This window comes from Colletes gigas, unplaced genomic scaffold (assembly GCF_013123115.1).
Source record: "Colletes gigas isolate AHSC1104 unplaced genomic scaffold, ASM1312311v1 Colletes_gigas_Sc00027, whole genome shotgun sequence".
In the NCBI taxonomy this organism is placed as follows: Eukaryota; Metazoa; Arthropoda; class Insecta; order Hymenoptera; family Colletidae; genus Colletes; species Colletes gigas.
Window position 1 is genome coordinate 762,442 of NW_025106656.1, and position 23,385 is coordinate 785,826.

The following is a 23,385-nucleotide window of genomic DNA, read 5'->3' on the forward strand; positions in this document are numbered from 1 at the left end:
TCGACCGACCTCCTTGTCGACTGACCTCCTCCGCTACCATCTGTGGCCAACAGCCACAGAAATTACTGTGATTACCAGGATATACGAGGGGCCACGGCAACCTTCCACAACGGACTACCGATGCCGAAGATCGACGCCGCCTCGCGATCGACCATCGACACCGGACTCTCTCCGAGCTTCAAGGATCTATAACGGGAGCCGCGATCTCTTCTCCTTCGTACGACCGATCCGTGAACCAAACCGACGTACGCGCGTACGGGAGACATGTTCATCGACTGCCAAGTCCAACGTCCTCAAACTCGTATTCGGAGCTGTTGTTCGCGAAGCTGACCTGTGCGAGCGGTTTCAATCGTCGACGGATTAAACAGTTTCTGTGAGACCACAGTGCTAAACACGTCGTTTTCGCTAGTTTTGAACTTGGACAAGTTGTAGACTCGAAGCAATCGTCATGAATTGCGCGTATCAGTACTCGCTGCCTGCCCACCCGCAGAACGTCATGACCATCCCATCGACGGCTGTCCAGCAACCGCATCATTCCACTGATACTGAATATTTGGAGGTAATGCACCAGTATTTTGAATTATTATTTATCTATCGGTGGGCACGCTCGTATTTGTCGAATTTCGAATTTATTACGAATCGATCCTTTTGATACAAAATAATTGCTTCCTTGACGTTGCTATGTAAATAATGAATTAAATTTTTTAAATATAAGTAAGTGCCAGATTTCCACAGAGTTCTCTTTCGGTTAACGGTAGAATTTGGTTGTTTTATCATGAGATGTTTGTTAAAATGTATGTTACAAGCAAAGATGTTTTGTTAATGCTCGCAGGTAACGTTTATTTCTCGCTCATCCTTTTCCCCTATTTTCTAAAATTCTTTGACTGTATTTCATTGGTATTTTAAGAGCGAGGATTTAATAAAATTCTATTCATAAAACTCACAAATATTTCGGAAACAATTAGGATCATTGGGTCTCCTAACAAGTGGATAAAACAAATATTCTACATTATTATTGGATAAAAGTCTAACTATTGTAAAATTTAAGACATGGATGTACAAAGAACGAGCGGTCGCCGTTTGGGTAACTATTTTAACGATAGCCACGCGAGTGCTGAGCAAGTATAATAATTTCTTCATGAATCTTTTTTTTTTAAATAAAACTGATACGAAATATGTCTGACTATTGTGATATTTGTACTCCATATAGTGTAAAACAAGAAACAACAGCACTGTTGCCTTCTAAAAAGGTCTCTTTTATTTAAAAATTATAATAAAGTAAAGAACAATTAGTTTTATTAACGAAAATTAGAAAAATTCTAGAATACAAGCATCATATGAATTGTTGCTGTATATTGTTAATTCGTACTACAAACTTCGATCTTAATGTGATAGAATGATCTCTTTTCATAAAATATTAGCTTGTAGCTACTCAACATTTTTAAGCTATAAATAATTAAAGTAAGACAATTGTAAATTCTGTGTAACCACATCGACTACTCATAGGATGTCTCATAAAATTTAATATCAATTCAGTACATAAGTTTTTGTGTACATTATGTAATAGATTAAATTGCTTGTAAGTGTCGTGCAGTCTACATCAGGCTATGTCACTTACAGATGATTCACCCTCCTAATTGCTACAGTATTGCAACATCAATAAACTCCCACTTGGTACATGTTTTCTTCCAATAGAAAAATACACAAAAACATATGTTTATACAGAACTTATAATTGCCCCACTTTGTATCTTGAAAAGTGTTGAATATTGACACCTAATATTTCACATACACCAAAAGGGATCTCTGTACCATCGTTCTGCAAAAGCTCATTAAAATCGAAGTCGTGCAGTTCGTGTCCTTCCCTCATTAGAGGCTGGGACACGAAAACGTCCTTGAAAAGACAGCCCTAGCTCGAGGTAAGAACGTGCTTCGGAACTTTCGTCAAGCCGCTGCCAATATTTGACAGACTCTATCGACGCCGTCCCCTCTGCGACGACATCCTGGGCGGTCCAGGAACACCCCCTGTTAATTGTTCATCTCCCGGATAGCGAAAGAGGCCAATGCGAGGTCGCGCACACCCCCGATTCTCCTTAACGCGCTGCCAATTCATCAGCTCTCGCTGAGAATTCAATTTGCGCGATTGCCAATCGGATCTTGGAATTCGATTTTAACAAAGCCCCGAATCCCCCGTCGTGCCTTCGCGGGGAAAAAATTTTACGAGGCACCCGTGGGACGAAATGGATTTAATAAAATTTATATATCAGTTAACCTTATATTAGTCTGCGTGTTGCATTCTTTTTGGTGAACGCGAAATGATTGCTTGAAACGACCTTTCATCGTAAAATCGTATATTTTAAGGACTATGCATAGCGATACTGACACTATTGTCTCGTAATTTAATCGATTTGCAATTAAAAAAAATTAAGATTAATATTTTTTTTAAGGATCGAGATGTTCCGTAGTATTTTTAGAACATTGAATTTCAACTGAATCTTGGTACCACTCCCTAGATTTGATAGTACTTCCGATAGTAAATCCTCGATACAAGACTTAATAGAGATTCCAAGACGTCGATATATGTATTTATTGCAGTCTAGTAGCTATCCTCACTTTAAAGGATTAATATCTTTAAATACAACGTACGTAACAAAAATAAATATCTGATGATTCTTTATAGAAATTCACACCCCTACCCCCCCTCCCTCCCATGAATACTCTGGCCCCCCTTGGGGTTAGCGATTAAGACCGCTTGGAAGCATTCGAATTAACGAACGTAAAAATAGTTACGGTCTCTGAATTTGCAAACCGGCTGCGAAGCGGTCGCTGTATCGCGGACGATGGTTCGCGTCGTGCCTCCGGAGCGGTCATTAACGAACAAAATGACGTTCACGGCAACAATAAATAGGAGTCGATCGGCTCGCGTGAAAGGTTGGGGAAGAAACGTCAACTTTCACGCGGCCGAGGCGAACGAACGAACGAAGAATCGAGGGGAAAGAGAGAGAGGGAACGAAAGACAGAAATAGCGACGTAGCTGGGGGATATAAATATAAGGGCTCGATACGTAATTATAGTGATTACCGTATTGCCAGGGGGCGGACGAGGGCGTCCCTCAGTTTGCACGTCATTTTGCAATCTCAACTTCCAACGAACATGCGCGCGAATTTGTCGGCGGTCCTTCGCCTGGCTAATTGTTTCCCCCTTTTTGCGTTAATTCTTCACGCTTCTACCTCTCTCCTACTCTCTCTTTCTCGTTCCTTTTGTCCGCGACGACGCGTGTTCCGGAAGAAAACCGCCTACGACGCGAGAGCACCCCCGCGTCGGACGGAGTAGCTTAATTCGCGACACGGGAGGGTGGTTTCGAAACGTGAGTAGAAAATATTAAGTAAAATTTCCGCGGGTCCTCCTCCTCGAGGAACTCGAGGCTCGCAGGGTCTCCGTCGAGCTGCGTGCGTTCGATTCGTGGTTTCGTAATCGGTATCGATCGTCGCTCCGTCCGATAAAAAGTAGCTCGTCGAAGCTAACCCGGTATTCGCGAAACGTGTGGCGCAGCCGCGGTACATTACCGTCACGGTGATTTTCTGTCGACGATCTATAATTATTACCATTCTTAGTAATTATACCAACTATGGTACGTACTACTCTTGCATTATCTCCTCGTTCCGCGGTCGCTATTAAACGCTCGTTTGCATTGTTCGCTTAATAACGTTATTTAGAATGATCGCAATTAACGTTCTCGGATGTTTTACTTTTGCACGGACGTTTATTCCGATTATTCGCGTGGATTCGGTTGCGTAACGCCGGTCGATTTCCACGCCGGGGAACCAAGAGAGTTCCTTGTTTGCGGATTACGCGCCGACAGAACAACCGGAGCGCCGCCGCGTGAATTACGGAGGATCGGCTTCTTTCCTCCCCGTGGAACACCCCATAAATCTGGCCGGGAGCGTCTCTCTATTCCGGACCACGATGTAGACGGAACCGCGAACTGTACGCCGGCCCCGACCCGGCCAACGAGTCCGTAAATCAGTCCTAGACAAGTTTCTCTTCGCCTTGTTTCACGGCAAAACGTGCTGCTCGACCTTAAAAGCCTCAAAGAGATGCTTCTACGCGCCTCCCATCGGCCGTGCATCTGCCCGCGAGAGACGGATAGCCGACAACGGTCAAACCGACCGGTAATATTTATTTGACCGTGGCCAGTGTATCGCCATAATTCTTTTCGACAATTGGAACACCGCGACCGACCGTATTCCGCGACGGAAATAACTCGAACGATGAACTTTATCCGCGGTGTTTCGCCATTCAAACTTTACGAGCCTCCTACGTACGATATTTAACACCCTCCCCTCTTCTGGGGCCCGCCATCTTGACTAAATTGGTAATTTACCATTACTTACTCGTTAATATCTAGCAAAAAACATTACTTCGCAAATAGAAGCAACATAGTGTTATAAAAAGTCTGTGGATCTTTATGCAAAATCATATTTTTGAAATGGGAGTTTCGTTGAGGGTTGCTTCCACCCCCACATATAATAATTCGCATCTTATTTTAAGTAATCCTTATATTTTTGCATATTAAGTGAATTCTGTAGTTTTTTAAGAATCACAACTTCCCATAAATGCATAAACATCCGCAGTTTACTAATAAACAACGTTGAATAAAAACAAATAAGAACGAATACGAGTGAGAGTAACTGTAAGATATTCTTGCAATTGACTGGAGTCTAGTCGTTGCTGGACATAAAATGTACTGGTAAGGGATTAACAAATTATGGGGAGAGGGTTGTCGAACCTACCACGTGGAAATGCTCCAGAGTCCCCTAATTACCAATCCGATCGAGTCGCCCTAATTGGTACTCCGTGACTGAATACTAATCGAACTTCCTTCCTTCTCCATTTATAACCGAATCCGGGAGAATCTATGCAGATTATGATTAGATATTAGTAGGGAAGTATCATAAAATCCGAAAAGTTTGAAAGCCACAAAGTAAAAATTTTGCAAAGGATGGAAAAGACTTGGGTGAAAGAAATGAAGAAGTAAAGGTGTGAAATTATCATAAAAGAATTGGTGTTCTTAGGATTTTTATTCGAGGTATTTTTCAATTTAAAAATATAATTTTCGATGAACTATCAAAGCCCTATATTCGCAAAGAAGAATCTTCTTTCTTTGAGTACAATTATTGTAGTCACAATATAGTAATATGCAATTATCACAAAAGAATTGTTTTTAAAATTTCTTATTTGCAAAGAATAATCGATGGTTATCTCTACATATATCGTCGTGCACGAAAAAGCACTACTCTGCACACGTTTCTGTCTGAAATAAAAAATCAACATCCAGGGTAAAACGAATATATTCTCGTGCTCTGAAAATAATGTGCATTCATGTACAGCGAGCATAAACGATTCGAGCATGCGGTCTCGCTTGTAATACACTTTTAAAGAACCCATGAATATTTTAGGTCTCCAACCTGGTGTAACTTCTTTTCTTGGTTAGATGGCAAGGTTCTGATTAACGATAGTAGATGGTAGATCTCGGACAGAAACGAACAAATCTCTTTTCGCGGCGTCGACGCGTAACAGGGATCGCGAAAACGTCTGCCACTAGAGAGTTAACAATCGCGTGCAGCAAACGAAGCATTGTACGCCTATATCGTTCAAAGAATGTTTGCGCGTTATCACGCGCTCTTCCATTACGTGCTCGACGCGAGTGTTTGATTTATGAAACGAGGATTGGAACTGGTTGACACACACCGTGCGTTGGGTACGTTTAAAACGCAGCTTTTTAACCGCGTTCGCTGACCGCCGCGCTGGGCTACCATTAACGCTCGTCCGAGTATCGTCGACGGTCCTTAATTGCACCGATTTCAAGATCACGTGGTCGCGATAAACGTTAAACGCGTACACGTTCGAAATCTTTCGTTTTGACTCGACGAACCCGATAGCGATAGGCCAAACGAGATATCGAGCAGAGTGCATAGTTATTAAACGTCCTCGAGCAACCTACTTGGCAAGCTTACACAACGATACGAGTTCTGGTGCCTGGCCCGGTCCGCTGAATCTTCATTTTCGACGGTCCCAGCCGCTATATGCGAAGCTGGTTCCTTGGTAATTATTAGTCCATCAGCATCTCCCGATGGCCACATGGCCGTATAAGAGGCGAAGCTGGTCCCAACGCGGACCATCCTAGCTTCGCGAGGCCGCCCTGTCATTATCCGCCCTCGTCAGGCCCCTGGGCCCCATTTCCCTTTCAACCCCGTTCGGGGCCCGTCTCTGCCAATCAGCGATCCGTCACTTCGTGCCGTCGATATCGCTCGATCGGTATACCGAGAAAATCAATCGACTTTTCCTCGTCGATGGTCGGACGAAGCCTCGCCACGGCTGTGCGTGACCGAGCCACCGCGATGCCACGCGGTAATAAATTACGAGGCTCGTTTTTATCCAAAAATCTAAACATGTTACTGCACGAGGGACGCCAACAACAGCGATCAACGGTACAAAACCACCCCAATGGAGATACCCGCGCACCCTCGTTCGCGCGATCCAATGCCGTTTGCTCTTTCAAAGGACGTTAACGCCCGGTTCTGCTCCGGTTCATTGTAAAACATCCCTCTTCCCACTTCCCGTAACAGTGGCCGTTCTTCTCCGACCTCGAGGAGGTGGGGCGGATCACACCTTTTGTGGCCCGATCGCACGCGATCTACGCATCATCGTCTCCTCGAGCCGTGTGGGGACGGTCTCGTCGATAATGCATCGCGTTTCGCGAAATATTTGTTCAGGACTTTTTATCGATTTCCCTCGTCGCCTCCGCGCAAATTGCATACTCCCGTTTCCTCGAACCCCCTTTTGCGCCGGGCCAAACCGCGAATCTAAACAAATTTCGAGCAAAATTTATGGAACCGGTGAAACGTTACGAGTAAATCGACCTTCTTCCCGCAACGACGGACGAAGAAGGGCGGTTATGAATGGACCGCGATTAGACGATCGCCTCGCCGCACTGGCGCCTCGATCTTCTTCCATTATGGAAAATTAGGATCTAATGCGACCCTGACGCGACCCTTCGTAGCCAGTGGCGTAGATGCGACGCCCGGGACTGCTCCAATCTGCGATCGAGCGACCTTTTGCATAATTAGACGCCTCCCTTTCGTCGAGAGCGGCGGAGGAAGTACGCCGCTGGTCGAAAACGGAATCGTGCCTCGTCTCGTCTCGAATTTTATCCGGTACACGCTGGGCTGCTTCGTACAGGCCGATAGGATTTGAAATTCAAACTCCTCGATTAAAATCACATTAGATGCTCGTAAGTCGGTATATCCGTCATCTTCTTGTGCTCCCTTTGCATGGATCTCCCGTGCAACGTCGCGGTTGCGCCGGATCCAAGGGCAGCTCGCTCGCAGTGTCGCAAATGTCGCTGTAGATTAAGCGATAATTTATTTCGAGGGATAAAAAGACCGACGAGAAACGCGCGCTTTTTCCAGAAGTGTTACGGCCAGGACGGGCGACCAAAGTCGTTGGCGAATATCTGTGCTCCACTTCTGGTTCACGATTCCGTGGTCGAGTTTGTCTCGTCGTTTGCTTCGTACCAGTTTTGGTGCAATTAATATTACAGAAAATATTGCGTTTTTCAAAAATTTCATTTATCATGTCGCAACTAGGTAGGCATGTTTTGGGTTACGGATACGCGAAAAGTAAGAAATTTATGACTGTAAAAACGTCGCAAGGAAGAAACATCTATTCAATACCTAATTGTGAAGTTGGATGCACTATTTTAGTAGATAAAACCAGGTAGTTGTGATTCTTTAATAGATTAGTAGACTGAAAGCACTAGAAATTCAATAGTTACTTTAAAAACATCTTAAATACCGTAAATGCATTATATACATTTTAGTGGATGTAGAAAAGTTATCGTATAACAATTATTTCCTCGATTAGCATGTTTTTAACACCAAATGACGATTAGTAAACGATAAATCCTTCCTTACTCTATTTTTCTTTACCAAACCTACCATATGTAATTGATTATTGTATAACCGAAAAGTGTAGAAATCGATGCTTTTTAGTCGCATTGTTCTGTGAAAAAATTACTTTAAACTTGAAGAATATTATGCTTGATATTCTGTTGTTATGCACTTTTCTCCGGGCAGGAAACAAATTCCCCTTGATTTAGGCAATCGGTGCAAGTAGAACGAGGATCGTATGTATCGTGCGTCGCTGAGAAGATGTCAGTTGTGGCGACAGAGGGGCCAAGGGGTACGTGACTGGCTCCGCCTAACGTTACCGTCTCGAAACCCCCACTCTTCCGTGACTCCCCTGTGTCGATCGTCAGCGATCTTCTGCTTTACTCTATCCTTACGGGCGCACTATTGGTTTCGGTATTGCACAAGTAATATAAGTAATGCTATATAACGTATATATAGAACGTATTTTCATATAGCTCCGAACTCCCTAGAAACACTATTCACGACGCTGTGTCGAAAAACATCCCGGAAAGTAAATATAACATACTGCACACAGGATTTGCATGGCTTTATACTACTTACAGCGTCCCATGCTAACGTCTTATACTACTTATACTACTGGCTTCCACCGCGTAAACGTAACATACTGCACACAGGGTTTGCATGCTTTGTACTACTTACACCGTCTTACACAGACGTCTTATACTACTTATACTACTGGCTTCCTCCGCGTCCACGTTTGCGACGCTTCTGGCAAGCATTGGCTCGAGTTTCGCGGCGAAAGCTTTCGCGTGGAACGTGGATCCGGATTTGTATATCAATTATGCAGTCCGGTCGATGAACTTTGCTCGTTTCGCCGATATCGGATAGCGGCGTGTCGGTATTTAAATACCAACGGCGCGCATACCGTTACGTCAAACAACGAGGCTGAGGCCTAATACGACAACTTCGGGTCACGTAAGCCTCGTCCTAGAACAAGAGGAGAAAAGAGTAGAAGAGAAAGGACGAACGTGGAAAGACTCGATGAAGCCGAAACGGTTCGGAGAGGGCACCACCAAAGTCGTCGAGCTGTACGCGTGCCTCCTTTTCGCGGTGCGCGCGCATTTCACGGTTAAATTATCGAAGGGAGGACTGCGGATAGGTCAGGAGAAAGCGAGAACGAGTGGCGTACCGTTGGTAGGTGGACGGAGAGGAGAGAACCACGGAGGAAGAGTGGGGGTAAACTGGTGGGGGTAAATAAAGTAAAGAGGAAGCGGAGACGGCACGGAGGCGGTTGGGGGCGGTAACTGGTTAGGTCTGGGTTCCGCCCAGCAGGCTCTGCCCCTTTTTTGCCCGGGGGCCGAAGTCCTGGCCGCTTCCCTACCACCATTCCCCTGTCTGGTCGGGGCAAAGCCGATCGGATAGCCGGCAGTCTGTCACGGGGCGAAGAACGGGAACCACGTTAACCGGTTTCCCTTAAGCATCCCAACGTTTTCGACCCACTGGCATTTTTTACGCACACCCGACGGCCGTGGGGAGCCGACTCCACGACCCTTTTCCCTCATCGTACGAATACGAGTTTTTTTTCGATAATCCTCCTGTGATAACCGCAAGTGAAGTGTAAAAGAGACTCTCGCGACGCATTCGGTTCGAGGAGCAGCGGACAACCGACAGGATTCCGCCGAGCGTCCTGGTCGCTGAAGCGTCAACGAGATGTTGACCGACATGACGCCGGCCGCGGCTGGTCAACTATACCCGCAGTTACAGTCTATCGCCAAGTCGCCAGTCCACGGACATGTGGTGAGTCCACGATCTTTCGTCGAAGTTTTGTCGCGCGGAAACCATGTTTCGAGTACGCTTGGATCGACGTTGTTCCCGTAGCATGAGATTTCACGGTCACGTTAGACGTTCCCCCGAAGGGGTAGAAACAGGCCAGATTTGTTCTGCGACGTTAAACGAGCCGACCCCGCCGCCCAGGGTAAGGGTAGCTGTCAATCGGCGATCTCCTCGGGGCAAGGTCAATTGCTCAGCCTCTCCCAGATAGGGATCTTAATCCGTCCAGGTAGAACACGAATAGTTGATCTCCCTGATCAGGTGCTACTGTTCGCCCTGTCATCTTCATCGAGGAGCTTTCGACGGTCGATAAAATCAAAGATCTTATCGACGGGGCAAATTAAAGACGATTCGTGCCGTCGACTTTGACGATTCTCATACTCTTTTCAAACTAGCGACGAGCCAGAACGATTAACTTCTTAATTGGGAACCCAACAAACACAATTTACCATTATTTAGTTCGAGTATTAAATAGTTAAGAAATAAATTCTCTAAATAATCGACGCAACAGAGGGTTGAAAAGTGCGTCGAGTATCGTATTTCCGCGACGAGGAAGTAGAGTAAGAGAATCGAACCTCCGTTTCCGTACCCGTGCTGTCGCCTTGACGCATCGAACCTCCTGGTTGTTGACATTGTCCGGACACAAGGATCCTCGAAACTACCTGGTCCGTGCAAAATGATCAGCTTGCGCCGCCTGTAATCCCGCAGATCATCCCGGATGATCCATTCTGTTTTGACAGAAGCGGCGATCCCCGTAGCCACAGCCCCCGGTTCGCTGGCGAAACGTTGGCTGCCGGGGCCAGCTTTTGTGCCTTTTCTCCGCGTACAACACGTGTTCCGGTTCGGTCCACGCACACGCACACGCACGCACACACACGGTCCGTCGAGAACTTTTTTATTTTATGACTCGGCAAAGAAGGAAGGACGTTGCGCTGCCGTGGCCTCGGCAAGATGATTTACGAGTCGATGTAAAAAAGTAATTAAAACCGTGGCATCGAAAAAGCGACGCGCACGAGTATTAATTAAGTCAGCAGAAAAGTTTCCTGTCGGTGTGTGTCGTGCCGAAAATTAATCTCGTCGGAAAGTCCAACGCGCGTCCCGACAAACAGGCTCTTCCTGCTCTGTTTCAGACGCGACCTTGCTCTTTTTACAGCGCTCCGTTGCCTCGCGGCTTTTCTTGCTCGACGTGACTTTCGAAACGAAACGATGCGCCAGGACATCTTGGCGTATTAACGTCGGTATCCGGTCGTCCTTACGCAGAAATTCCTCGATACGCGTACAGAATGTTGCAAAACGGTATACAGTTTTTCTCGTCTCCTTTCTCTCGTTCGGGTCGTCGAGCACCCGATCCCAATGTATCGAGTATCCTTCGCATAATGGTCCTTACGCAAGGTTCTCAGGGATCAAAGGGACTGCTCTCTACCTGTGCGCCCGAGGAGCCAATTATTTGTCTGCTTCTCTTTGTGCGCCAAGAGGATCCACTTGACAAGATGCGTGGGATGGTAACACGATACGTACTTCCTCTCGTCACTCGATCCCTGCAACAGGGACACACAAGCTTGCCAAGAATGTTCTTTTTTCGTTGCTTTTGTCGCCATCTTGGTTCCGTGTTTCGCACGTCTTTGTCGCGACCATCGTCGTTGCGCTTTCGCGCGAACGTTTCGCGGCTCGACTTTCGGTTTATCTTAGAAAAGTTTCGCCACGCGGAATCGTCGGGTACGGACATTGATTAATTAACGAGTCGACGACGGTAGTTTCTAGAGGCAAATATTTTGAGCTATAAGTAATCCGACCGACGACTAAGTCGTCCATTTCACGTCGACGATCGATCGACATTACTCCGATACATATTACATTGATCGTGGGAGCACGGAATATTGTCTGAATTCTCGTCACTAATTCATAGATCGAATTGAACGCTCCCCGTCGCTTCCTGCACGAACGTAATATTTCTTTCCAGCCGGTCTGTAAGCTCACAACTCTTCCACGATGGAACGTTCTCGCCGATATTCCGATATCGTCTCTATTTGCGAACGGCGGACGCGTTATTTTATTTTTCCCTGCGAACGTACGATAGAAACGCGAGGAAAACACAGAAACGCCGCAATTAGCATTAACCATCGCCGACGAAAATGTTCACAATGGCTCCCGTCGTCTCGGCCGTGGATCCTCGAAATCTCGCTCCACTTCACTTCCACGCTGGTAATCCGATAATCCGTTTCGTGGGGCAAGAGTGTCCTTTTAAGCGGCGTCCCGTTGACATTTTCGAGGACAACAATGGACTGCGAACAGGCCAGACGCACAACGTTTGTCGCAAAACTGCAACCTTCGTCACGCTGGAAGGGATAAAAGCTCGGCACAGCCTTTTTGTGTGACCTAAGAGGATTTACCTGGAGCACCGGATGTAACAAGGATGTAACGTCCTAATTTGTCCCCTCTGTAGACAAATTTCCACGGACACCAGGGCGAATTCCGTTTCCTTAGCCAACCGCAAATTCTTGCTCTTACGCGATATCGTCCCTTCGGTCGGTTCTGGACGATGTTCTTGCTGGTTTATTGCGAACATCCGAGCAAAACGAGCAAAATTGTTATTTAGATCAACAACGAACAAAAGATAGATAATCGAATGGGGCAAAAATACAATTAACTCGTATTTTACAAGAAAAGTCACGAATAATTTGATACAAGTCGCTGTTATTGCTTATCTATTATTTAAGCAAAATTTTGTCCAACTTTGCTTTGCAAAATTCGCTTGGTCGGAAGTCACATGAGATATACTTGTATTTCCATTTTGTTAAATAACGTATACAACGAATACCTTGAACGTTCATATAAATGCAAATATATAATAAACATTAGGAGTAAATCTTGTCTTAAATCTTGTTTTAGAAAGACAAATTTTTGTTATTCTAGCGTGATACGCGACGCTATACTTGTTTCAACATCTTGAATTTCGTAATCTTCTTCGGTTTCCTTTTCTGACTCCAAATCGTATTGATTCAACTCGACTTACAGTGTATCAACTTCTAAGATTCGTTTTTCATAAAACTGAGGAGAGTCTTAAATTTATTTGTTAACTGAGGGCCTGGAATATTAGGGACCTAAAGCTAATAACAGTGTGTATAGTGTTTTTACTCAAGAAAACAGGATGCAATAGGCAATTTTCAATAAAAACTTTGAAAGCACATACGTACACCATTGAATGTTAGGAAAATTGCATATTCTCAATATCAATCATAGCAGGATTTCAACGGGAGGAAATCAGGCGAAAATTAACAAATGAAAACGTTTTGTTCGCTGCACTGAAAAAGCAGAACGCGATCGGGGAGTCTCCGCCCCTCGATGGAAAAACTTTTACCCGTCGTCGAGCGAACCAGAATTCCTCGATGTTTTACGAACTCCCGAATGTATTCTTTGGGTACCCCGATGACAAAATCCCTTCCGATTGCCGTCACGCCCACCACAGTCGGCGCACAGCAGCTTAATGACTTATTTTTGTCGAGCAAATCGTAAGTCCTGACGTGTAAACACCCTTTCGAAAGCTTGTTCGTGCGACGCGCAGGGTCCAAACGCGGCAGATGTTCGCCGTGACAATATGGCCGCCGTCCATGCTCGATGCCCGCGTCTTGGAAAACCGTTTTCGCGTACGATCGATCAATTTCGTGGCCCTTGAACGCCGATTCGTGTCACGGGGCGGCAAACCTTTGTCGTGAAATCGAGCAAAAGAGAATCTTTTTCGTCGTTTACTTTTCTCGCGAACGTTTCGATAAAATCTCCAAGTTCCACTAATAGGAACGATAGCTTTCCGCGGGACAAAGGTTCGCGATCACGAGCCAGCGACACGCTCGATTTCCATTAAACGGTCGGAGATGCAATTTCGCGGCGCACTCGAGGCGGTGTACACGTACGCAACTCCAAACGATCTGCATCGTTATCGCGGAGAAGGTTCGATAATTGAAAACTCTAGCCGCCCCTTCGTCGCCATAGACAACGTACCTATTGCACGCGCGAGAGTGCCTTGAATTATCGGCCATTATATTAGCGTAGTATCGTCGTTGACGGAATTACTCGACAAACGTTCCGTATAGGAGGAAACTTAAAATGGGCGCCGAAATCTGATCATTAAAAAAACATTTCATAATATAAAATACAGACAATAATTGACAGCGAAGGAAATATAGTTTCTTTTATTTATATATAATTTTATATATAATTTTATTGTATAATAATTTTATATATATAATTTTATTATATAATAATTTTATATATATATTTTTATATATTTGTTTTTTATATATAATTTCAGAATAACAAACTTCCCAAGAACTGAAGATTCCTTCCATCTTTTCTAACCAGAATCTAATACAGTTCAGTATTCTTCGCAGGAAACAAAGAATAAGGAAAACGGGAGTGTCGAACAATTTATTTGCTGCGAGAAAAATCGTGAAACCGACTTAGTACGCGAGAAATTAAAAAAAAATATTGAAAACGATCGTTTGACCGTGGTAGGTTTAATGTTAAATAGGAAAGAGGATTCACGGCGGGTCTCGTGTCGTGTATCATGGCGATAGAGTCGGTCGGAGAGTGCAATTTGGTAGAAATACACCCGTGCGTGTGGGTTTACCGGCTGCGTGCAACGACTCGTGTACATGACTTCCATCGACCATCATCATCGTATCGCTCGGAGGTTCGATAATTGAAAAGCCAAGACTTCTCTCGGCGCTGTACCGTCGCTGCGAACAATATTCCTCGTAGAACGCGCGCACGAGCCCCCCGAGATGGTACGTCGAATTACCGGCCATTATCGTGACGTATCATCGCGGCGAGCGTCATTCACCGGACCATCATGGGAAAGATGAACAATACTCGATCTGGTCAACACCTCGAGGCCTTAACGTGCGCCACTCGAGCAAAGTGGAAGAACGATTATTAACGACTCGATTCTATTAACCCGACTACTTTCCTCCTCGTACTAAACACAATGCAACATTTTTTCCACCGCAGAGATTGCATGCTCGAATCGGTTCTTGCGCTTACCGCCATTACTGCCAGGAGATCCTCTTACGCACCGGGATTCTTAGCGATCTTTTACTCTCCTTTCGGTTAAATCGTTTATCACTATCATACGCGCGTCTTCGAATACAGTTTGAAAACTCGAAACTATCGCAATAACGTAATATTTGTTTTGTCTGTGTATTAAACAATCGATCCACTACTTTGGCCCCTGTTATTTTTAAATCTGTCGAAGATTTTCGCGGAATTCAAAATCATTGGTTAGAATATTTTAAAAATATTGTATTTTGTTGTCGATCAAGATTTTGTGTCGCATAAATTAATAACTCTTTGATAGTCTTTATAACTCTGTGCAGTACCTATATGTATTAATTTCACGTTAGAAAGTTCTGTTTGCTGTCGTTTGCTCTTTTATCCTTCAATTCGCTTATTTATAGACCTAATTAATTTTATGCTTCGTCAAGTTTATAGTCCCAGATCTTGCTCTTATCCGGATAAACGTTTCGAGCAATGAATAAAAAGTAAATGGTTGCTTATATCTGTTCCTCGTTATAAAAATAAAAATTTCAATTATGTAACGAAATGTTTCCCAACGAACGGATATACATTTAACTGTTCGATCGAGTAACGTAATAAATTGCTTTGCGTTGATTTTATTGGTGATCTGTTATTCGAGCAAAATTGTATCGTCTCTGTCTCGAGCAACGACGCACTTTTTGAATGGGTAGTGATTTAACAATGATGACAACGTCAAATGTAGATAAACCCAATTTTCTGCACGCAAAGAGTCAACGTGATATTGCAGATGAATACATCTTTCGAAGCAATGGCGGTAGACCGTAAATCATCGTGTCTGAAATTATATTTTGTTGCAACCGTTGTTTAATAAGTTGAAGTTTCTCGGGGAGTTTAGTGTAATTACGTCTGTAAAACATAAGAAAATGCAAACCAATGGAAACAATTGACTTTTAAATTCAATGTACCAAAGTTAACGAGTTAATTGGCGCTACTCACCGAGTTAAAGATGAAAGAACACGCGTCGGAACCGTATCAACGTAACGTTTTCGTGTGGCGGACACCTCGAGGCACGATCGAATCGCGGCGATCTCTCGCTGGGGAAAGAAGCGTGGCAACAGCAGGGATCCTCCGCAGGGGTGCCAAACCCCCGCGGAGCCAGAACCAAAATACCAAACGTTGGCTTACCAGCCCGCCGAGTGCAATGATTTATCGACTGCGCATTATACGTCCCATCGAGTGCAAATTTTTTCGAACGCAACAACGGTTGGCGCAAAAACGATTCCCTGCACTTTGGCTATCTTGCAACCAATTTTAATTCGTTTTTTTGACATTTTGAACCAGGCAACTTCGAATAAAAATACCTTCTCGAAACGCGTAAACAACGATGGAGATATCTCGCGTGCAGTTAAGCGAAGAGTACTGTATTCTCTTCGTCACAGATAGGAAAGTGACATAATTATAACTTCGATTCCAGTGGTATCCGCGACTTTCGGTTCGGTCGAAGAGAGACGCGAGGCTGGTTCTCGAAAGTAACATCACCTCTCACGACGAGTACGAAGCCAACGACCCTTTACGAGCCGCGTAAAAACTTCCGGTATACTCGGCACGAGAAGATACAGCCCGCGATTTTCCCTTTAGCAGATGCATATGGCCGACTCCGCAGCTTGCTCGCGGGAATGCCACGATCGTTGCGTGCGTCCCGCGAACGAAAGAGGAACCGGCAAGTTTTGAGCGACGCCTGGGATAATTGCGAGGGACGGTGGACGTTTACGGAGGAATGCGACGGAATCGATATTATATCGACTCCGACCGCTACTGAAACGTCACCCGAGGTTGTGCAAACATCGCGGTTTTACCTAAGTGGGACGCGTCCAACGTATGTACTGCACGAAGCTAGAAAGATGGCTCCCCCGACGATCGTCAAAGAAATCTATCTTACTGACCTACCAATCAAACGATCATTTTAAAAATTTTATTTAGAATCTCTTACGTGCAACGTTGTTTCAGTACCATTTAATTTTACGACTTTTTTATGGTAAATGAATTTTTCAATATTCAGTTCCTATTGTTTGTTTTCTGAGAAAAATATGTAGACTGTCTTACCTATCACGACCAAAAATTATTTTGCATTTGTTACTTTCATTATCGTTTTTTTATTGGTTGGTAGATGCAGTTTATTTTAAAATGCTTGGACTGACTCATCTAGAAGTGTCTATGAGGGTGGAAGACAAATCAAAAATATAATGAATGTAGAGAAATTATACAAAACAATTTAAAAGAGATCTCACGATTGTTTTACGATTTTCTTATAATTTTGCCGGCTTACGTTCCATTCTTTTCTCCAACCCTTTTATCGTACGTCTTTCGAACGTAAACGTCTTATACTTCTATTGAGTACTGTAAGTTGGAATAATCGACGTTCCACTGTACTCTGCTCGTATTCGTCGTTAATTCTTCGAATAAAGTCTCATCTTTAATCGACGGAAACGAATTGGCCGGAATAAAAATGTTTATTTCGCGCAATTCCATGAAATATTGATGCACGGGCCAGATGTAGCAACCGTAAACACACGCTCGCTGTAAACAACAAATTATCCTCGATAGTTCTGCTCCATTTTCGTGGAATCGATTTCACCGACGATAGATCGTCGCCGACCGAGCGGATTTGCGCCGCGTACGTACGATCGCGGTTGCGTAAGAACAAAACGCAGTAGTCGAACGAGTTAGTCGAACCGGAATGGCGAACACTTCCAACGAGATCCCCGCAATTTTCTGCATTTCACTCTCCCAAGCGTCCTTGCGAGGGGATAATTTGCATTTCGGTGCCTCGACGTCCTGTATCGCTATCACGCTCGTTCCCTACGGGGTCGAATTATCCTCTCGACATATTGCATAATGACCCCCGCGTTTGTCCCGTTAGATTTACAGATTGGACGGTTCGTTAGACGCCGCGTCTTCCAGTCCCGTGGAACAATCTATCAGGGACATTCCAGAAATAATTCCTCGAGCTGAGACCGTGCAACCGATACACCTTCTATTTTCTCCGACGCTCGATATAGGACGCGATTTCTTTGGCTAGAATTTAAAAATCGTACGATATTATTTTTCTGCAATTAACACTAGGTTTACGAAACGCTTCAATTTTACGCATTCAGATTCTAAACTTAACGTTGCGGAACTCATAAATATTATTTCTCAGCACTTTATATTGAATTTAATTAATGTAATGATATGAATATATACTCTAATTAAAGGAAAAAACTGCATTTTAATGTAACTGTCAACACGGTGAATAACAATAAACCTAGTGTTAAGGACAACACTAACTAACAACACGCACAATTTCAATCAGTCTAAATTTTAATATTTGTTTCAAGGATTTGAATTTAATATTTCTCTGAATACGTATATAAATTAAAATCACCTCATATTGCATGACCTCAGCGAAGAGATCTATTCTCTTCCTGTTCGCTTCCAGCTGCTTGTGGTCCAAAGTTTGAAGTAGACTCTGGCATCTTCTTCACTCCACCCTAGCTCTGAGATCATGCTAGCTGCGTGGCATAATCTCTGTCAGAGGTTACTTTCCTCGCTATTCCTGCTGCGTCGGAGGCCATGACTCTTCTAGATCCGGTCACTCTTACTACCTCTCGTATTCGAACGTACTGCTGCAAGTACTCTGCAGGTCTATCTGTCTAGATTCCTCTCTGGGTGTGGATCCTGAAGCCTCTTCTTCTTCTTCTGCTATGGACACTATTTCTACAGTCTGCGTGCAAGGGTCCAATAACCTGGGTAGTCTGATAGCGAACTGCATGATAGGAGGCACCGTAATTATTTAGTAAAGGGGGGGGATTTTTAAATATGTTGTAGAAATTAACATTTTAGTTTCCGAGATTTTTCTTCGAAAAAATTGCTGCTACTACAATGAATTCTGTCTATATGTACGCATGTGTGACTCTGTATGCGTCAGCTCACGGTCGCTGATTTTTTCTCTTGTTTGTATTAATATCAGTATGGTAACCAACGACAAATAATGTATAATGTTTCAAGCTAAATCGAGTTCTACATTGATATCGTTACTAAGAAATCTTTCCAATTTCGGATAATATCAATAAAGAGAATTAAAACAGAAGATGAATGCGTGGTAAGAAAATCTAACCTGAACCTAATCCATTATGTTAGTTACTAGGTAGAATAGTTAGATTTAAGTAAGGTTTTAGTTAGATTTTGTTAAAATCGAGTTTTTAAGCACACCCGTTATGCGCACCTCGATGTATCTATAGAAACAATAAACAATCAACATTCAACGCTTACACACACGCTGCCACAGATACGTGTGTACGTATAGACAGAATTCATTGCAGTAGTACCAATCTTTTTGAAGAAATATCTCGGAAACTAAAGCTGAGTGGCGGTTATATGTATGGAAAAAAGTTGTTCAAGATGTTGATTTCTACAACGTTTTCAAAAATCATCGAAATCGGTGAGACCTCCCCTTTTCTAAATAATTACCCAAAACACTTCGAACCCTTTTGCACATAAATTAACATGGGGTACAAACATTCAATAGAAATCTCCTACATTTATTTTTACCAAATGTGAATTTATTACACTGTGTGTTATTCCTATTTACAAAGTAGTTTTTTTGTTTTAATATTAACCAGTATACTTATATGTAGACTGCGGATGTTTATGCAAATTCACATTTTTATTAATAGAATTAATGAAACGGAAGCATCGCAGAGGGCTGTCTCAACCCCTAAATATAATAATTCGTGTCTTACTTTAAGTATTTCTTATATTTTTGCATATTAAATGCGTTCTGTAGTTTTTTGAGGATTAAAATTTCCCATAAATGCATAAACATCCGCAGTCTACTTATATGTATAACACATATGTATAAATATTACTTACGAAAACTATTGATTTTAAAATATAAATGTACGACACTAACAAGGTTCAATTGAAATATTAAAACATTCGCTGCCGTCTGTAAACGAGAGCCGAGAATAAAATTTTGACGAGAAGGATTTTGTGTTTCTTCCAGAATAAATTCAGCTGGCAAGAGTACCTTCGCCGCGGAACCTTTGAAAAATGCAATTCGTTGAGCACACTTGGGTCGACAAGAGGCTTTTACGCCGGTCATGAATTTTTATGGAGGGGAAACGGATTCCGAGTTTCATGGGAATAAAGAACGTCATAAATCCTCGGAAAGAGTGACGCCTTTCTCTTTAAGCAACTGGATCGTCGCGGAGTTCTCTGGTTCTCGCGAACCACAGCTGTCAGAGGTACGGCCCAACGATCGTCGCGTATCCCGAACGGTCTCTAAAAATGGCGGATGCACGCGTCTTCGTCTACCAAGCATCGATGTCGCGAGTCTTCGCCCGGACGATAATTTATTTACGAGCACCGCCGGGGATCGAATGTAGCGCGCGATCCAAGAGCGACCACGGTTGCTCCCACGGCTCGCTCAGCCACTAAATCGCGAAACAATAAATCTGAGAGCGGAGTCACCCTCTTTATGGGCCTCTTATATGGGGATGATGTCCTCAGGGGGCAGCCTAATATGTCACAGTCTGTTGCAGCGATCTCCTCGCGAACGAGGGTGGATCTGCGCGAGAGAACCTTTTCCAAACGTTACGCTCGCCGAGGGGTTAGATACGTTTCTAATGGAGTGATTCAATGGCAACGATCTGATAAACTGATCCCGTGTACACGCGTCCTTCGTGAATCGAATTAAGCGGATCGTCGTTTTTCAATTCGCCGCTAATCGACACCCTTGTGACGGAAACTCGTGCCTCGATCGTTCGAAACGTGCGCAGTCGGCAGGAAATATCGAAGCAATGGTTTTTGGCCAACTAACGCAGAGAAATTAGTGTCAGTAGTTGGGCAAATTTCATTCGCGAACAACGAATAGATTAGATTTCGCTAGTCTGAAAATCCCGCCATTGGATCTAAACTTTTTGTTAGGTGTCTTATTAATTTCTTTGCATGATTATCGATACAAATACAAACTAAAAGACTGTACGAATCTCTGTCGCGCGTTATTAATTAGTTACAATAAAGGTAACTTGTTCGTAATTAAAATAAATGTTCACAAATCGGTTGCTACAATTTCGTGTCCACGCGTATTTATATTTTCCAACACGATGTTCACACTAAACTCGAGTAAAGACATATCATGAGTGTTTGCACAGTTCGAACGTGCATTTCAGTTAGAACGCGGGAAATTAAAGATAACGGCGCGCGTGATCGCCGAAGTTTTGTCGAGCGTTTATGCCTTTTCATCCGACGAAAAGTTCTTTTTAATAAGCGAACGTTGAAACAGTTCGAAACAAGAGCTCGCCCCCGCGTGCTAACGAACGCGTTTCAGCTGGAAACTATTGGGCTTCGTGTGGCACGTAGACCGCGGGCCGCGAGACCCGCGCTATCGCTCGGGAAATCGTGATCATTACAAACGAAACATGACAGCTGAAAAATTATTATAATCTTTGGCGGTCGGGTTAACCGTGGCGATTTGCATAATCTCGGAACGCGGCCGGAACTGTGCAGCGAGGAAAAGCTCGGGTTGCTCGTGCACGCGCGTGCGTATATCGTCGATCTACGATACGAAAGCACGATGAAGCTATAAATTGCGCGAACTCTTGGCGGAAGACACGCGAGCCAATTTTCCGACGGGATCCGACCGTGCGCATCGTTTCGTCGATAATTGCCTCGGTGGGATATTTTTCGCGACAGAAAATACTGTGCAATTATCGAGAAAACGCTTTCTCCTCTAATTCTAGCGTTAATCGATGTTACTCTTGTTCCACATCGGGCCACGAGCGTTCTTAACTCGCTCTTACGACGGCCATATTGGATCGTACACCAAATATCAGTTTCTCGTTAATTTATCGACTTTCGTGCAACTTTAGGAGAAAAATACTTATATACAAAATTAAAGATAATTAAATTCTCTACATAAAAGGTTCTATACACATTTTTCCTTGAATGTGTTTCTCGTACTTCGACACCTCATTTATTATTTAATTATTTACGAGCTTCTCGTACACGTAACATTATACGAGAGACAAAATTTAAGTGAATGTTTAGAGATTAATGAAAAATGATATTTAATATTCTAATAGGAATCGGGATTTCGTGTAACATAAATTAATTATTAAACGTTTTCTTTCAATATTCCTTAGAGTCCCTTCGAGTCACTCTTTGGAGCTCTTCGAAGTACCTTAACGTCCATCATCGAAATAAAAAATTGTCATTTATTGCGAACAGATTTATTCGCAGACGAGCATCGACTAAACGTTTAATATTCAGTTTAGCGGGCACTCGCAGCTAATAAACTTGCAAACCACATGTTGAAAATACCTTTCGTGTTTGTACAAGCACCTCGTCGAGCATATCCTCGCTACCGAGGGAACGAAATTAAACGGTCTCCGTGGTCTTCTTTAGCGGTTTCTATCCGACCACGTTCGTTCATGCTCGCTACATGCGCGTAATACCTATAATCGTTACGCGTATAATTCACGCTCGGAGAAAGCGTGCGGTCTCCTAATTTACCTGTTACGAGGTTGCCGGGAGCACAGGTTATTCGGTTTGTCGGCTCTTGGCTGAACGACCGCGAGGCAATTAATTTCTACGTCCTTTTCTTGGCGTCTCGAACCAGAATTTTTCTACTCCGATGCAAACGCTTCCCACCGTAGCAATGTTTGAAGACAACCACTTTTGAAGAATTTCTTTTCAATATTCTCTTCGTAAAATAAAATGCACGAATCGATTAAGATTAATTCAAGTTCGTAACCGAGATTCTATACCAATTCGTAAGAACTTTTCATTAACGTTCCAAATGTTTGAAAGCGCCCGACGACAAATATATCAAAGTTTAAATGAAACTTGAAACTATTGTTTAATTTATTTTATTTTCTTCGCAAGTATACGATCGTCAACGACGATCTCGTGGCCGTTAACTTTCTGTAAACGCTTCTGTAAAGGTTCGCCTTAACGGAGCACCTGCGTCCAACGAGATGGACGGGTTCACGGTCTGCCAAAGGTGATTTAGTGGCAGTTTGTTGGCGTAGCGGCGTCAGTAACGCTTCGAACAAGCCGGCACTATGCGTGTATTACACGGGCCAGACCGGGCGTATACATGGAAACTCCACGCAGAGGATCGGCTCGCCTCTAAATTGGCCCGACCGGTCGCTTAACTCGCCGCGCGTCGCTTTCCAGCCTTTTCGAAGCATCTTCTTCGTGGATCATCGCGTCGCGATGCTGTCGCGTGTCGGTACTCCCGACGCGAAAAGACGGACGCTGTCGGCCAGGTTGATCGTTATCGAGAGCCCCCAAAGCGATGATTGATTAACCCTTCCAGACTCCGTGCTCGTCTGGTACGCATAATTTCGGCCTCGTTGCGTCAATTCCCTGCGCTCGAGGCTTTTCTTTTTCGCGATTTCGCCCGATCGTATTTGCTTTTGCCTCTCGGTTCATTTATTAACGGACCATTAATCCGGTAATCCGTCTTCGTCTCGTAATATTAACCTCTCAGCGGGCGCGTATAATTACGCGCGAACAATAAACGAATCGACTAAATTAATCGTAAA

At 43.8% G+C, this 23,385-nt stretch overlaps 1 protein-coding gene across 1 annotated transcript in view; it reads left to right on the forward strand.

Moving 5' to 3' along the window:
* The first annotated feature begins 448 nt into the window (after positions 1 to 448).
* LOC122401689 (transcription factor Sp8-like) overlaps positions 449 to 23,385 on the forward strand; it is a 43,362-nt gene continuing 20,425 nt past the window's right edge. Inside the window, exon 1 of the mRNA XM_043403980.1 lies at positions 449 to 559. Coding sequence (XP_043259915.1) covers positions 449 to 559 — 111 coding nt within the window. The remainder of the gene's footprint in view (positions 560 to 23,385) is intronic.